At 36.0% G+C, this 17,720-nt stretch overlaps 1 protein-coding gene across 9 annotated transcripts in view; it reads right to left on the reverse strand.

Moving 5' to 3' along the window:
• The window catches only part of RABGAP1L (RAB GTPase activating protein 1 like), a gene marked incomplete at its 5' end in the record, with an annotated part of 171,329 nt that overhangs the window by 20,167 nt on the left and 133,442 nt on the right, over positions 1–17,720 (reverse strand). For 4 of the 9 annotated variants that reach the window (XM_081322948.1, XM_081322949.1, XM_081322951.1 and 1 more), the window contains one exon: positions 6,048–6,140. In XM_081322948.1, coding sequence (XP_081179074.1) covers positions 6,048–6,140 — 93 coding nt within the window. Of the gene's footprint in view, positions 1–108; positions 492–4,528; positions 5,830–6,047; positions 6,141–11,710; positions 12,380–13,261; positions 13,495–16,796; positions 16,814–17,720 lie in introns of those variants that run through there. The other 5 variants (XM_081322956.1, XM_081322954.1, XM_081322952.1 and 2 more) reach the window with 5 other exon arrangements.

A 17,720-nucleotide genomic window follows, 5' to 3' on the forward strand; every position in this document is an offset into this window, starting at 1 on the left:
ATTAAACGCATAATAAATTATTACAAGTTACTTTAGCCTTTATGGGCTAAAAGACTTCATATTTTCCACTGGGTTTTCTACTGCTATAGATAATTTAAAAATACATACTGAGACAGAGTCTGGCCAAAAATCACCCAGCTGGCTTTCATGCTGAGGGTGGGACTAGAGCTCATGGTCTCCTGGTTTCTAGGCCTTCCCCACCACACTCTCTGGTTTTTCTTAATGGATCAAATCAGCGTGCCTCCTATATTTGCTGTCTTTATGCACAGATTTTCATATTTTGGTTATATGTAATATACAAAGTCTATGAGCTCTTAAGTTTTAAAACTCTTAAGGCTAACAGACTTTGAAGGCAGCATGAAAGATCTTGCTGTCTGTCTTAACTAAAAGGTTTAGCAATCTAGAGAAATCTAGCAGTGTTGCAAAATTGCCTTTTCTACGCTCTGTTGAAATAATTGCTTAACAAATTGCAATCCTTCCGAATAATGAACTTTCTGTTAATATGAAGAAACAACCAAGTTTGGAAAATGTTTGTGGGGAAAAAAAGCTTTGATTTAGTTATTCAGGGCATGTGCTTTTTACTCAAACTCATACTATGTAATCAGTTATTTAAATAATATCTAAGTAGCTAAATTAGCAAAATCCAGATTAATATAAGCAAAGATATTTCAAGTCAACCTCTCCTCTATCATATGTTTGCACTTTTCAAACTAAACAATAAAAATGTGGTAAAAGAACACATTTGTTAGTGAAAGCTGAACTTTACAAAAATATGCACATACCTATATACATTAATGTGTGTGTATACATTAATGGATAAATATGAAATCTCATTTGAGTTAAATTCAAAACACAATAACTGCATTGACATATCCAGTATTCACTCCATACAGGAAGTCCAAAACAGGGTCATAATGGGCACTTAAGTACAACAACAATCATCAACGTGTCTGATAAAATGGACCACCGTCCAAAAAATATGTATGCCATATTCATTAGACTACTATGCTAACAGATTAACAGTTAGTCCTCCAGCAGCTATCATTATGACAGAGAACGAAAACCAGAGCTAAGTAAAGTGAACAGCAAAAAAACAATATATTTAAACTCAGTGAAATATCTATACATCCATCCACATCAAACAGTCTTATGAATGGGATACCCACAACTCAGGCATTATTACAAAAGTTGAACGCTGATAATCCAGGGGATTATTTTTCCAATGACAGTGGAATACAGACATTTCAGAGGAAGATACAACTGACACAGGAACATGGCATTCAACAAATGATGCATCCAGTTCAGTAAATCTAAAATGATCAGCTCTCCACAATTTCTGACTATAGAGTTTTTCCCGTCAACTATGGCAGACCCTCCAAACCACCACCTGTTATTACTTAGGATCAGCAACATGTATTTAAATATTTTTATCTTCTCTTTAATGTCTCATGATGTAGAAAATTAAAAAGAAAAAGCTTGTGTTCACATTTTCCCCCAAGTATTTGGTTCCAATATTCTTTGGGATAGTGCAAGAATTCAACAAGGCAGTATACAACTAGGGACTCTTTCATTTAGTGGTGCGTAGAGAGAGAAGGGTAATGCTCAGCTGTAAAAAGGCTGTATGCGTTTGTTTGTTTGAATGTATTATCAGCCAGGAAACAGTGGGAATTTATTTTAGTATTATCAGTGAATAAGCATGTGTACATGCAGCACACCGAGTCCTTCCATATTTTTGCAAAATTAACGAAAGGATTCACAGTATCATAAATGTATCCAAAGTTCTTTGAATGAAACAGTCTTCAGCATTGAGAAACACCTTTTTTGATCATCCTTTAATCCTTAAATAACAATAAGGATATGTTTTTCTTCCATTTGCAAATTCCTCCTGCTCGGTTATCCAAACTTTCTTTTGGGTAGCAGCCAACAGGTTTCACTTGATTATACTGAATCCTAACAACATCAAGGAAAGAAGTTGTGAACAAAATTCTTTCTCTCTACTTTTACTAATAATTGGGACAATCTGGATTCTCCTTCTTAATGGATGTAAGTGGATGAGACTGATTCTGAAAAGAACCAATGAGTAGAGAGCCACTCGCAATTCCATTTCAGTGTTGGCAAGACTGAAACTATGCAAGGAAGACTCATTGTTTAGAGCTGCCACTGTCGAAACTCTGTGACTGGTCCCTGAATAAAATCTATACACTCTCAAGCTACAAAAGATTTCTAGAAAGCAAGTTGGGATACCTTTCACTGTGTAACCATCATATTAGAAGAGATATTTGCTTTACTGAAGCCCAAGAAAACCAGCAGTTGGTACTATAGATACAATGAATGTCGAGAGAAATGGTAATGTTGATTTGCAGACCAGGACATTTTGGGAAGCATGAAGTGATGTGAGTTAAGCACCAGTTGAATATAGATTACAAGTAATAATATATTCATTCTGAATTGGCAAAGCTTTTAAAAGTTGGAGAGACAGATGTTTCCTACAGTAAAAGACACCAAACAAAGATGGCCTTTTTTTGAGATTATTACCAAGCCAATTCATTCTGAAATTCCAAAATTTAAAAGCCCATTTGGTACTATCAAGAAATCTGGAATAGAAAGCAATCTAACAGTATGAAAATCTTCTTCTGAGAACTCAACACAGATAAATGCCTGAATTCTTCAATTTGATAGGTTAGAGGATCATCTTTACATTCCTTTTGATTGAATATTGATAAAAATCCATATCAGACTTCTGGATATTAGGTGTGCAAGTTCTGACACTGGGTTGCATTGCTTTGGATGAATTCATGCCAGAAGTCCAAGTGCTATTTTAAAAATCAACCATTTATCCTCTCACTGAAATAGAGGCAACAGAGCTATGTCCAGGGGTCTGCCCTCCCTGCTGATAGGTAGCATCCCTGCCCAAGTTGTTAGATTCTACTGCCAAACTGGCAATAAAGTCCCCAAAGCTCAGGGTGCTGGGGGATTTTAATCTGCTGCTTGGTGGCGCTGAGTCCAGGACAGCTCAGGAGTTTGTGGACACCATGGCAACCGTGGATCTCTTCCAAATCCTCAACAGCCCAACACATACCTGTAGCTGCCCACTGATCTGTTTTATTTTGTTCTGAGGCAGTTGTGATGTAATCTGTGGTAGTACAGAACTTTAATATCAATCCATTGCCACGGACAGATAATTCTCCAGTTACTTCCCAACTCACTGTGCTCCCTCCTTATGGAGAGACAGGTTCTATTCCATCAGTCCACTGCCACCAGATGGGTGCCACAGGAGTTTGGGATTTTCCCTGAGGATCTGGCAAGCGGTTCAGTTGAGTCTTTGGTGGCCACTTGGAATGGGTAGAATTCTGGGCCTTCGACCACATAACTCCTATGTGGCCAATGCCTGTACCCGATTCTGGGTATATTTTGATTTATTGAGGAACTCTGGGAGACAAAGGACCAAAAGATATGGTAGATATGCCACTGGAAGAAGACTTGGAGTGAATAAATATGAATAAACATGAATAAAAGCCCATATTAAGGATCACCATGTAGAAATCAGGATTACCTCACAGGACCTTTTCCCCAGTCAATGTGAGGAAATGCTAACTATTTGGAAGATAAAATCATGCAGATCTGCACTTGTTGAAAGAGGGGGAAATGCCTTCCTTTTGGGTAGTCCTTGAACTCAGCTACCTTATATAACTACTTGGCAAGGTAAGGTTGTCAAGAAGGTGATCAGGCTGCAGTTACAGGGGCTTCTGGAGGGAGTGGATTATCTAGACTCATTCCAATCAGATACAGACTGGAATGTAGTATAGGGAGAGCCCTAATCATACTTATCAATGACCGCAGCTGGAGGCAAGATAGAGGTGGTGCATCTGTCCTTGAGCTTTTTCATCTCTCAGTGGTTTTTGGTACTGCTAACCAACCACAGATCCTTCTGCACCAATTCTGGGGGTTGGAAATTGGGGTCACTATATTGTTGTTGTTTTTCTTCCTTCCTTCAAAGCTTGTTCCAATTAGTGGTGGCTGGTGAGAAGGAAGCTGTTCCCTAGGTCCCATTTTCATAGGATGCCACAATGTTCAAAGCTCTCTTCCTCCTAAAACTTCCTAGTTTTGCATTTTTACCCTGTTGATTGAAAAGTGGACTAAACTAGTTGTAAGGCAGCATTAAACTTCGACTGAGGAATGTTTGGGGAAGTACCATCCCACTGTTACAAACCTTTAAACAGTGAATTATCTGTACTGTTATGGCCACAGAAACATCCTGTACCTAGTGAGACTAGTATGTAGTCTATCCAGACTCCACTCTGTGGACTTGTAAATAATATGTGAAACTATAATCGTTAGCAAATTCTTTACCTCATACTTCAACTAATTTAAACTCAAATAATGTTTCTTAAACATTATTATCAAATTCATGTCTTTTGTCAACATTTATATTTTATCACAGATTGTTATATAAAACTGAATTCCAATTTATTTGGTATACATAAAGTGAAAGTAAAGTAGTTATAGCCCCCCCCTTCAAAAATCCTTTAACAAAGTTATGTCTGCTCTTTTTAAGAATATATATCATTTCAAAGAATGTAGAGCTATCAAAAATAATAGTTAAACCCTCAAGATTTAGAAGACCTCTTGCCATCAATAATAGTCTAAAATCTAGCATTTTAACAGAAAACCGCTTCTTAAGAATTGCCTGCAACATTGTCATATTGGAATGCCTTGGCTGTAACACTGAATCATTCTTTTGTATATAACGATACATATTAAAACCTGAATGGTTGAATTCACAACTTTAACATTCTTCAGTTCTAATCCATCCCTCCTTTTCCTTTCCATTCTATATAGAATCTTACTCGCACAGAATTCAACAGTTGCAAGACAACAAAATCAACACTCAATACATCAGTGTTCAATTTGAGGGACAATATCTCTAAATTATATGTGAATGAAGATCTAAACCTTAAAATTATATAATTTGACATTATGTAACATGAACATCATGTACACATTATAAGCTAGAATTCAAGCTTTGTTTTGTATCAATGCAGTAATAATTAAAAATTCAATTTTCCAGATTATTCAAAATTTGGTTTATCTTGTCTAAAAAGAATCGGTATAAATTTGGGTATTTTCTAAGCCCCAAATAGATATTATGAGGAACAATACTTACAAAGTTCAAGAAACATAAAAGTAATTTGACCTATTAGTAGTTTTACACAGTGCAATTATTCAGTCCTAATACTTAATAAAATCCATTTCAACCTCAGTGGTTCAAATACATTACCACAACAATCCTTACAACATCCCTGTAAGGTAGGCTAGAAGTATCATATGTATATAACATACGTCAACTGAGTGGAAAAACAGGTTAGTGGTGGAAATACCATTCAAACTTCCATTTCAGGTTGCCATTTTGTTCCATGCAACTAGTTATGGGAGTTTAGAGAAAAAAGGAACTAAATGAATAAAACTAGAGTTCCACTTTACTAAGGAATTGTGTTATATTTTTACTTGGAACCAACGTAACATCGAAATGCGGTTCAATAAAATGAATTATTTCACCACCTCTGTGTCTCAGTCTATCAGATCAAGAGTGTTATAAATATTACTAAATCACCAAGAGTATTTGTACCATAGAGGAAAAAGTCATTAATTCAGTGAGCCAGTCAGTTATGGAAGCATTTGCCTTCCAAAATGTGTCTAAGGTAGTGAACCACACATAACTTTTTCTAAACATAATTCTTTGCCTCCTTTGCATGTCAGTAGTAGAGAATCCCTCATTCTTTTTCAGCATCCCATGCAGTTTCCCAGAAGTATAACCTACAAACATATAAACTGAGAAAATAAAAACATTATATGTTGTTCTTACATAAAATAAATTTAACTGTTTCAAGTAAAATATAAAATTTAACAATAAACTATCTGAAGTAAGTCTTTGTAAATGTGCCACAACAGGCACTGTGAATTCACTGTCCAGAACTCTCCCTTCAGCTTGTAAAGGCAATCTCTTTCTGTTCTAATGGAAAGTATCTGAGCACATGGCAACCCATTACCTTGTATCGATCCAAAGGGTCTTCCTGCTGCAGCTGATTCTCCCTCATCATTTGATATTCTCTCTCATATTTCTTTAGCTTCTTTGTAGGCACCTGTAGGTTAATAAAAATAAATAACAAAAAGAGGTACTGTTAAGGTTAACATTCGAGGTGTAAAATTACTCTAGCAAGACATATAGGGACTAAGAGAAGTAGAAGCTGTTGTATATTGACCATCAGCAAAATAGTCACTTGATCTTCCAAAGAATTGCCAGTACATTTCAAATGAAAATAGATATGTTAACTCTCCTCAAGAGGACTAGAGAGTTATGAGACTAAATGTGGGGAATATAATTCAATTCACAATGGAACTTTAAGATTTCTATTACTATTGGGGGAGGGGAATCCCACATCCCACTGCTAAGAGCAGCAGCTAAGTACCCATCTCAAAATAAGATGGCCTGGGATTTTTGGTGGGGGAAATCTTTATATTTGGCACTAATTAGGGATATGGGACAAATGTATGCAATTATAAGAAAATTATTTTGAAAAACAGTGCACCTCCTACGAAGACCCATAATATTTGTGTGGGAGTAGTGCTCCTCCCATTCTAATATAAACCACCAAAATTAAAATATAATTGTTCTAATTACAGATAGGCAGTGGTATTAGGGCATAATGAGGCCCCAAAAATGTACACATATGACAGTACAAAGAGCAATCAACATGAAGATAGGAAAGAATTAATGAGAAATAATAGGACATACTTCAGCTAATGGAAATTAGAGGGGTCTAGGACAATTCACCGCAGACAACTTAGTGTGGCCTTCTTGCCTCAGCCAACTCGCTATAGGTCAACTCACTATGGGACAACTTGCTGCAGACAATTTCAAGTGGGATAACTCAATGCAATAAATGTTATCCACCACTTGTTATCCTGCATGGAATTTTCTGTGGCAAGTTGTCCCATGGCAAGTTGACCACGGTGAGTTATCCTGCGGCAAGTTGGCCACGGCGAATTGTTCCATGCTGCATAACAAAATGACACGTTTCACTATGTATAGAGTAAAGTAATGGGACAATGACAGCTGCTTGTACAGAAGCATAGTATTTGGTTCCATGCCAAAATATAAAAATCTAAAGGTAAGCTGAAAGTAAAAGGCAATGAGGCTGGCCAGAAATGATCAGTCTGCATATAGAGAACAGATAATCATGAGGCCTCAGTGCACTAGTAGCACCAAATCTGTCCTCCAAAGTCATCTGGCTGTAACTAAAAAGGATAATTGACTATTAATTAAATCTCCTACTGGAACACCTGCTGTTTTCTCCTCTGACTAGCTGCTTCCTTGGAGCAGGAATGCTGATTTAGAAGGTTTAACCATGTAGAGCACAGGTGTCAAACTCGCCGCATCACGTGATGTGTCCCAATGTAGCATGACTTTTTCCGCATTGCTGGAGCTGGGGTGGGCGTGGCCTCCACATGATGCAACCGGCCCACGGGCTGGCAGTTTGACACCTCTGATCTCACCAGACAGCCTAATGCAATGCACACAGGTAACTTATCCAAAGTTCTAAATATTATCAAAAGAGTTCTTTTGATGGGAGGTCTGTAAACAGACTCTTAGAACTTGTCTACTTCAAATGACTCTGATAACTGCCAAAACAAAAATGAAAAACTCCAAAACGTGGACTTACAAAGATTTCAGCTTTTATACAAATCAGATAACATAAATGAAGTTGACACAGAGAAAAGTTAACCCAGATAACCCCAGCCTGGTGTAACTTTGGCAAGAAAGTTTAATGAAAATCTTAAGTATGTTCACAAATTCTATTGAAAACAAAATAGATGTCTTTATTTCTAACATATACCCAATCAGAGACACACACAATCCCCTTTTCTTTGTGCCCTTGGCTCAAAACCTATCACTCAAAAGCCAGATTTTGCAGGAATAGAAGCAAAGCTCACCAGAATGCTTTCTATTCTTTCTCTGTTTTCCACTTGGGAACACAGCATATCTGTAGCACAGTGAGTTGCTAGGATACATCTCTTGTGAGTGCCTATCTTGTATTCTCTGCTGCTTTACCACTATCTCTGAACAACAGAAGCATCAGTAAATACAAGGAAGAAAGCCTAAAATGATGAGGAAACCAACTACCATTAAAACAAACAATATGGTATACGAGATGTGGTGTAATCTATAGTGTTAATTGGCTGCTGAATAAAATAACTGTTTAATAGCTTTTTATAAATGATCCTAGATAAAAATGAAAATGAGAATGACGTGTGTGTGTGTGTGTGTGTAATCAGATCTTATTTTGCACAATGTATAAACAATAAAATTATCTACTATCAGACATGATGGGCATTCCTTTAGATTATTTACAAAAAGATATTCATAGAGATAACTATGGCTTGTCTAAATAGTGCTATGTTGTCTTCTGAATCATTAAGTAGCATATATGGAACACTGGATTTTGGGAAGCAATAGTAAAAGAGAGGATTCCACTCTATGCCTCTGAGTTTCCCAAATGCATTTGATTGGCCCTATGGAATATTGGACTAACTGGCTTTCTGACTTCTATTTTTAAATCCTGTTTGAGGAACCAAGCAGAATTAGAAAGTTATTAAGCAAACTCTCTGATATTTCCTTTAAGGACCATCAGTCACCACCAGCTGGAATCTGCCTGGCTCATGTGTTCAAATGGGGAAGGGTTCTATTCCTAGAAAAATGCATGTGGCCCTCATCTGTGTTGGCCCCAGAGATTCACTTGGTACTGCTAACCTTCTGTCAAGTGCTGTTTGGCTGAACTTTGTCAGGTTAGGTGTTTTTGTTAATTAATTGGATGAGTATTTTTTTGTAAAGTATGCTCCTTATGACCTTAAGAGGCAATTATTTCAACAAAGAAGCTCTGTTTTCTGTTTACTGCATAGCCAGGGACAGAATAGTTAGAGACATAAAAAAAGTTCTTGTCAACTTCATTATGCTGGAAGTGTAAACTGAGTGAGGATACATTTGCTCACATGATACAGGTCTACCCTATTATAGCCAGGTCTTGGTTTAAAATCTACACATTAGTTAATATCATGTTGCAGAGATTTGTAATATTTAACATATTTTAAATTACACAATAAAAATGGAAATTATCAGTATATGAAGAACCAAGTAAACTATATGAACATTTACCAAGCATTGTAGTATAACACAAAAAAGAATGATCTTTGATATTGGAAAGACAGTGCTATTCCAGGATTACAGTCTTGGATAAATGATGTTTTCTGCCTGTGACCTTGCTTACCATCAGCATATGGAAAGGTGATAATACTATTCAAAGATGTTAAGTTAAGCTATGAATTCATTATTCAAGATTGTTAGGGCTGATTTCAAAAATCTTCCCTATATGTAATATAATATGATCTTGAGGAGTTTTTTTTTGCATTAAAACAATAAATTGTTTAAAAATTGATATTTTACGAAACCCATATTGTACTCTGCCATTTGTATTTTAAACTGATTCCAAAAACATGTTATGTTTTATTAGCACTGCATACTACTGTATTACAATAATAGTACTGTCAAAAGGGATAGTTACAGGCGAGGAGTGGTAGAATTAGCATACTTGTAGGTCTAAGATATACCTAAAAGGGGGGTTTGGCATTGAGTTTTCAGCTGTTTTTTTAGTAGTCAGGATCACATGATGTTCAACAAAAATATATGATTGAAAATATTTTCTTGAAAAATGCTACTTCATAGGTTTAGCACTGGAAAATGTCAATACTAAATCCATCACTAGCCGGGTTCAAGCCAAATATATTTCCTTTCCTTTCTCTCCATTCCAGATTATGTTCTATGTACAGTTATCCCTCCATGACTGGAAGCTGATCAGCCATTTTTACACAGGTTTTTAGTAAGAATTTTAATTAGTGGCTTTGGTTGCTAGCTTGCCTTAGTGCTGTCCAATGGTTTGAAAATTCTGCTTTTAACCATCAAGGTCAATATTAACATTTCACATAAAAACTGAGGCAATGTCCTTTTGATACTAAGAAAAAGAATTGTTTCTATTTACAGATATAAATGCCCTGATATGATTGTGCATGAGACACTACTGGAAAATGGGTTCATGTATTTTATTTCATTATTTTTGTTCTATTATTTTCTATCCTATTGGAAAATGGGGTAATTTATCTTATTTCATTCTTTTACTGAAATTTGTACTAAGAATTTCTCTGCTATTATATTCTAAGAATATGGCCCAGATTTTCAAGTAATTTTTCTTCACAGATTGAGCAAAGTGACAAAGCCTGCAAAGGTTTACAGTTCTTATTAAGCTAAGATTTACCATGATGCTTTTATAAAAATAAAACTTTGTTTCTATTTTTTATTTCTCTGCATATAATTAATTGTTCCATCTGGTGATTGTTAAGAACAAGTGTTTGCACATCTATATTCGTATCTGAATAAAGAATCAAAATACATTCATGGTAACATATTTTATATGGAAATCAAAAAGATTAGATGTTAGGTTTTCTGAGTTAAATAGATGAGGATGAAGGGTGGAAAACATTGGAACCCAAAATAGGAATTATGTTTTTAATTCTTCAGTTTTAATTATGAGCATTGATCTTTTTGTGACTTGCTTATATCTCCCTGTACAAAGTACTATCTCAGCATATCAGGCTCTTCACCAAATGCATATGCACAAATACCTACTTGACATGCAAATGTAAAAATGCTCATTTACTGCTAGAAACTGCCAAAACCTTTATCTGGAAGCCCAAAACAATTAACTAACAAATAATTTTGTTAAACTAAAACACTAAAGGAAAGGATACAAGTCTGCATTCCACTTGATTGTTAAGGATAAATTAAATTCATTTGGAAGCACTCTAGCACAGCTTATTGTTTTATTAGGTAGTAAATAACTTTTGTAAAGCATTATGGTAAGGTTTGTGGTGAATGGAAATTTTGTAAAGTAGTTAAAGGTTTAATCTGACTGAGAACACTGTGTCTTATTCAGCAATATACTTGCCCAAACAGAATGTGCTTAAATCATGATTACTGTATATTGGATTATTCAGTATAAATTCTGCTCAGCTAGATATTTGTACAGATAAATTAAGGATTAACATTCCCAACATTCTCAAGAGTATAGTGGACTCAGATTCTATAGAAGCAACACAATAGCCAGACTTAATGCTCTAATGAAACTAAGTGCCGCAGAGAAACATTAATTTCTTTAAAGCCAACTTTCTTCTATGAAATTTACCTCCGTTCCCTATTGTCAAGTGAAACAAAACACACAAATACATGTAACACACTCTTTTTTTTGTACCTTATACAAACACAAATAAAAATATAGGGTGGAGAAGACTTCCTTTTGTGTGTGCGCAATAAGCTCACTAGTCCTACAGGTTAAGCAACATGAGGTTAAATAGCTAAGCTAAGAGTACAGTAATTTTAGGGTCTCTTACTCATGTAGGAACACTAAAGTATAACCAAATCCATCGGTGTTCAGAATTGCACACAAGAAAGAATCTGAAATGTTTCAAAACAATGTCGCAATCCTGAAAAACTGTTAAAACTGTTAAAACAGTGAAGGCCGAAAAAGATAAAGGAGGCTTATTCCATGTTACAGACATTAAAAATAAATGGGAGCAAATCGTATTTCATAATGTAAACACCTACCACATGTCTAGGTTTGCTGATTGCCACCAAGCTGGCTAGAAAATCTTCATCATACAGCTGGCTAAAGACATGAGAGTCGTAGGCCATCACGACGGAAATTTCTTCCATCATGTTGTCAGCAAACTCTGTTAGCAGTGACCAGCAACAGGACAAAGAATTAGCTCAGTTCAGCTTAGCTCGGTGTGACTTTTTCACAGCAGCCACCTGAAGGGACTAGGCAGGGAGTGTCACCGAATAAACAAAAAAAAAAGGAAAGGAAAGGAAAAGGAAAAAAGAAAAAGAAGCTCTCACAGCCAATGAGAACAGTTCCTGGATGTTGCTTTTCCTTTGGGAGTTTTCCCGGTCTCTGTGGGCCACAGATAGTCGAAACACCTGTTCTTATGTCCATACGGTAACAATCTTTCCTTATGTTTTCTTCAACTATCAAAAGTGATCTTCCAACAGAAAAGTAAATCCAAAAGATGCTGAGAGAAAGAGGAAGGTTTCAGTCCACAGCGAAGTACTCCTGTGTTCTCACAAAGCTTTCTTTAAATGCAATATTTAATCACACTAGATTCCTTTTAGTGGAGGAGTCAGATTTCTCAAGGGAAGTGGCTTTCTGCTTTTTCCAAAGATTTGCACAGTAGACATGAACAGCATTCTGTCACAATTGGAATTTTTCTGTATAACCTGCCAGATATTTTGGAAAGAATCCATATTTGCACAGTTGGGTGTGTTTTGAAGGTACATTCGATTTTTTAAAAAAATATTCTAACATTAAAAAATTATTTGGTATCTTCTAAACGGAGATGCAAGGTAACACGACCAAGCTTTCTTTGTTAGTCAAAAAGATGGTAAAATCTTATTTAAATGATATTCATTCATAAGAAATGAACTATTTTTTTCCAAAAATGAAAGAAAATCCAACTCACTTTTATATGCAGCATCCCATCCTTTTGAATTTTTAACTGAAAAATGTATTGGTCATTTCAGAGAACTGATAGATTGATCAACACACCAATAAAGAAAACCTTTTAAAAACTCTTAAAATTGTATTTCCATCTATAATGTTTCTAAAACATTGGAAAACAGCATCTATAAATTAAAAAATAGAATATATTTAAAAAATGATTCATTCCATTACTGTTTCCTGCAATATTCTCTCCTGCCTAGCCCTGTGATAAAAAAGCCTAATTATACATACATAATGAGAGAAGTGATACTGTAATGACAAACGTATGCTTCCTAATCCAATTGTCACATGTTTGTCACTTGCAAAACAAAAATATAACATTGCTCTGCCCTCAATGTCATTTTTCTCAGCAAGTACTCCCAAAATATTTCATGGTCATATTATGTACAGTTAAATAGCAAACCTGGGGATATCCTTCGTGTTTTAATAAGAGAGAAATAAAAGCACCATGTTATTGTTGGGAAACTGGACAGAATTTTAATAGGCTTAAACAGAGAAAGCATGAAGAATAAATCCTGGAGATTAAAATATCTCATATTTAATCCAAAAAGCTATTTTAGTAATGCAGCTTGGTGAAGCTGAGGCTAATGTGGGCTTACTTCTTTTCTTCCCAATGAAGGCAGCTCTGATCCATCATTGTAAACAAGAAATTCTTCTGCAACATCAGTGGGTCGAATTCCTGCCTGTCATTCTAAAATCTAAATCCTCCACTTAGAGTCTTCAGATTGTGTCACTGGGGTGGTGAGTCTTTTCACAAAAGCATTTTTTAAAATAAAATTTTCTGACTTCAACTTCCTGGTTGAAAATCCTGGTTAGTTCTATCAGTCTGACTCAGCAGGGTTGATAATGTGTGCAGAAGGTGATCGAACAAAGACACCTGTTGTAGCAAGGAATGGAACTTCCCATGATTCTTTGCGGCCTGGGAAGGTTTTCAAAAAGATCTACTTTACAACTGAGAAATGCCTAGACTTCGACGGTGTTTACCCTCTCATATAATCTGTGTTAAAGACCAAAGGATGAACCAGGAAATGGTAAATTTTCTCAAAACTAAGGGAAGAAAACTTCCCTTAGGCATATTCTAGATACTTTATGACTCAGTAAAATGCATCTGTAAGCAAAAAGATACAAAAAAAGAGCTTTACCATACCCCACTTTAACCAAACTACATTTGAAGTAGACTTTTTGTGGACTTACAAATAACACGATTCATTTCTGGATAGTAATCCTAACCTTAATTTTTCTTTCATTTAGCCATGAAATATATTCTACTGTGCTTCTATGCACAGTTTTCTAAAAGACAATCCAGGCACTGGATTGCCTGGGAGGACACCTATGTGTGTAAGAGAGGAGTCCTAGAAATTATCCCTTTCCATAAAAAAAAAATTATCAAAACTGGGCAGCTATAATAAGTAGCTTGTTTAATAGTTTGTGACTAATTGCCATCTTATCCCAATTTTTAAAAATAACACTGCGGTACTATCAATATTCCACAATGAACTTTCAGTAGAATATATGGCAAAATGTTTCTCATCCTCCTTCCTCTTTCAATGATTTTCACCTAGGAGCTTAAGTTTCCAACTCTCATGATACATTTGTAGTAGTTTAAATTAACAGTGTTCATAAACACCATTATTTTTAAACTTCCCTTTGCATGCCTTATACACTATCTACACATATAGAACGTATCTGTCCATTCAGACACTGATTACTTCTAGGATATCTATTCCATCTCTTATTTGGTACAGAGATCAACAGTTAGGTTTCAACAGCACTCCCTTTTATCTCACCCTGATGTAATGGATAACCTCTCTCAATAGTTTCAGATGTTAAACAGGATAGGGAAGAGGATCAAGCCCTGCAGCACATCAAAACACATCCAAGGGCTTCTATCATCTCAACCGATTCTGTCCATCTGGCTTCCAACTCAGAGCGAATACAAGTTATTTTTTTTCATAAAGTGCTTAGACAAGTGATCATAATTTGCACTAATTTGTTCTTCTGCCCATCCTGCGCTTAAGGAACACTCTCAATAGTATGGCTGGCGAAGATTTTGCAAATACAGTAAGAATGGAGAATTAATTTGGCTTCATGACAAAGTAGGTTTAAACTTCATTTATTTATTTATTTATTTATTTATTTATTTATTTATTTATTTATTTATTTATTTATTTATTTATTTATTTATTTATTTATTTATTTTATATACCGCCCTTCTCCCGAAGGACTCAGGGCGGTGTACAGGGCAATAAAAATAAGAATACAGGATACAAGATTTAAAGTTAAATGATTGTGCCCAATGTGGTAAGTTAGTTAAAATAATGTTAAAACCCCAAACCCATCAGGCCAGGCCGGCTTGTTCAAATAGATAAGTTTTTAGATCACGCCAGAAGGAGTGAAGGTCGGGGGCCGTCCGTAGTTCAGCCGGTAAGCGGTTCCAAAGGATTGGTGCGCCCACCGAGAATGCTCTCCCCCTGGGGGTCACCAGCCGACATTCTCTGACCGGTGGTACCCTGAGGAGGCCCTCTCTGTGGGAGCGTACAGGACGGAGGGAAGTTGACGCCGGCAGTAGGTGCTCCCGTAGGTAATCCGGACCCATGCCATGTAGGGCTTTGTATGTCATCACCAGGACCTTGAATTTCACTCGGAAGGCAACTGGAAGCCAATGCAGCTCACGGAGCAGAGGTGTAACATGGGAGTATCGGGAGACCCCCAAAAGAACTCGCGCAGCTGCATTCTGTACCAGCTGAAGTTTCTGAGTGGTCCTCAAGGGCAGCCCCAAACTTGAACTTGTACCCCTGTCATGTCATATTTGCTTCTTGTTTTCCATCAGCATCACTCCATGGAAGTATCCCTCAGACTCCCAACAAGAGACACGTTTACGTTTACGTTTACGTTTTATTTAATTTGTATACCGCCCTTCTCCCTAGGGACTCAGGGCGGTTCACAGGGCATATATAAATAACAATACAATACAATACAAAAGTTAAAAAAAGATTAAATCAGTGCCCAGTTAAAAACAATAATACTATTCTAAAACAACAATTTAAAACCCAAATCCCCCGTCAGGCCAGACCAGCTAATTCAAATAAATGGGTCTTCAGGCCACGACGGAAAGTTCGGAGGTCTGATGCCATCCGGAGCTCCACCGGCAGTTGGTTCCACAAAGCCGGGGCACCCACAGAGAAGGCTCTCCCCCTGGGGGCCGCCAGTCGGCATTCCCTGACCGGAGGCACCCTGAGGAGGCCCTCTCTGTGGGAACGCACAGGGCGGAGGGGAGTTGACGCCGGCAGCAGGTGGTCCCCGAGGTAACCCGGACCCATGCCATGTAGGGACTTAAAGATCATAACCAACATAACACGACAGACTTCCGAAGAAGTCTGAGATCCATTGGCAATCTCCCTAACAACTATGTATGCTGAGGCACCAACATTCCACATATTAAATTTCAAGCTATGAAAAACGTTATAGCAGATATCAACTCAGCATATCTTGCCAGTAGACTTGTCACTTTCTACTCATCCAAAATGACTGCCTCTTTGGTAATAACATACATCAGAAAGCAGTGGCACCGTCACTGAGGTGCACATGCCTGGCTCCACAATTTTCCAACATCTTCGTAGCTGACTCAGAATGCTTTCTCAATTCTTACCCCCTAAAACTCCTCCTTTACTTGATATTCATTGATGTCATTTTCAGAATCTTGGACCCATGAAAATGAATCTCTCTGAAAATTGAAATCCCATTATGATCTCAACAACTTACAGCCCACCATCAAACTGAACCCATCTCAATCCACCTAACAAAATAAATAAATAAATCTATTTTCTCGATATCACAGTAAAACTACTCAATAGACACCTAAGCATTTTATACAGTAAATCTATATATCAGGAAGTGAGTTATAACTCACAAAAACATACACTTTGTAATAAAATGTGTTCATTTGAAAAAGTGCTACCTCCTCCTGGGTAAATAGTTGCCAAGTGATTCTCTTGAGTCCTCTTTTCAACATTCAACAGTATTTCTGAATTTTTAGCAAATTTTCCTTTTTTAAAAGTTCAATTATCATAAATATTTTAACTTGTGTGTTAAGTACAATATCATATTCAAAAATGTCGTAACAACATTTACAACCTGTATATCAGATCCTCCAAGTTGCAATGGTCACTTCATTCATTCATTTGCTTACTAACATATAACAGAATAACTTTGCAATGGGTAGTTCCATAATCAAGTGTTTGTATTGTTATGCTCTGAGTATATATATAACTGATGTGTGGGGAACTGAATTCACTAATTTTGCACCAAGTTTAAGGAAGTCATTGCTTTAGCTTAGCTGGAATTTCTCGGAAGACCAGAAAAATTGCTCAGTCACTTCCTTAAAATTCTTCTCATGAAATGTTAGAATAACTGACAATACTTAATATTTAATTTGTAATACTTTAAAAAGTAATCAAAATTATGACTGTATTCAAGACAAGACAGTCAAAATCCAAACTTTTCATAATGAATCCATTCTGTGCAAAAAGTAATTGAGTACAGTGATTTGAATAATGCCTAAAGAGAAAACACTTATCTGAAGCCAAGATTTTAAGATGAAAACATAAAACCAGAGAGAATAGTTACACAACTGTTTTGAAATAGAAGTTTTTTTCTTTTACATTATGAACACATTATTTAAGCAGAACTTGGGTCCATATATGTACATAGAAAGATCTTACTATAAATTTTACACTGAAAACATTCTTCTAAACATGTGATTTAGGAATGTGTTAAATATCTTTGAGATGTTTTGTACATTTGACTTAACAGGTTTTCTAAACAAATCTAAAATAATAAAAATAAAATAAAATAAAATAATAAAATAAAATAAAATAAAATAAAATAATAAAATAAAATAAAATAAAATAAAATAAAATAATAAAATAAAATAAAATAAAATAAAATAAAATAAAATAAAATAAAATAAAATAAAATAAAAAATGTGTCCATCCATCTTACTGTCGGTCATCTTCTTCTCTTTTCTTCCACCTTTCCCAGCATTAGAGCCTTCTCCAG

This window comes from Vipera berus, assembly GCF_964194415.1.
Source record: "Vipera berus genome assembly, chromosome: 3".
NCBI lineage: Eukaryota > Metazoa > Chordata > Lepidosauria > Squamata > Viperidae > Vipera > Vipera berus.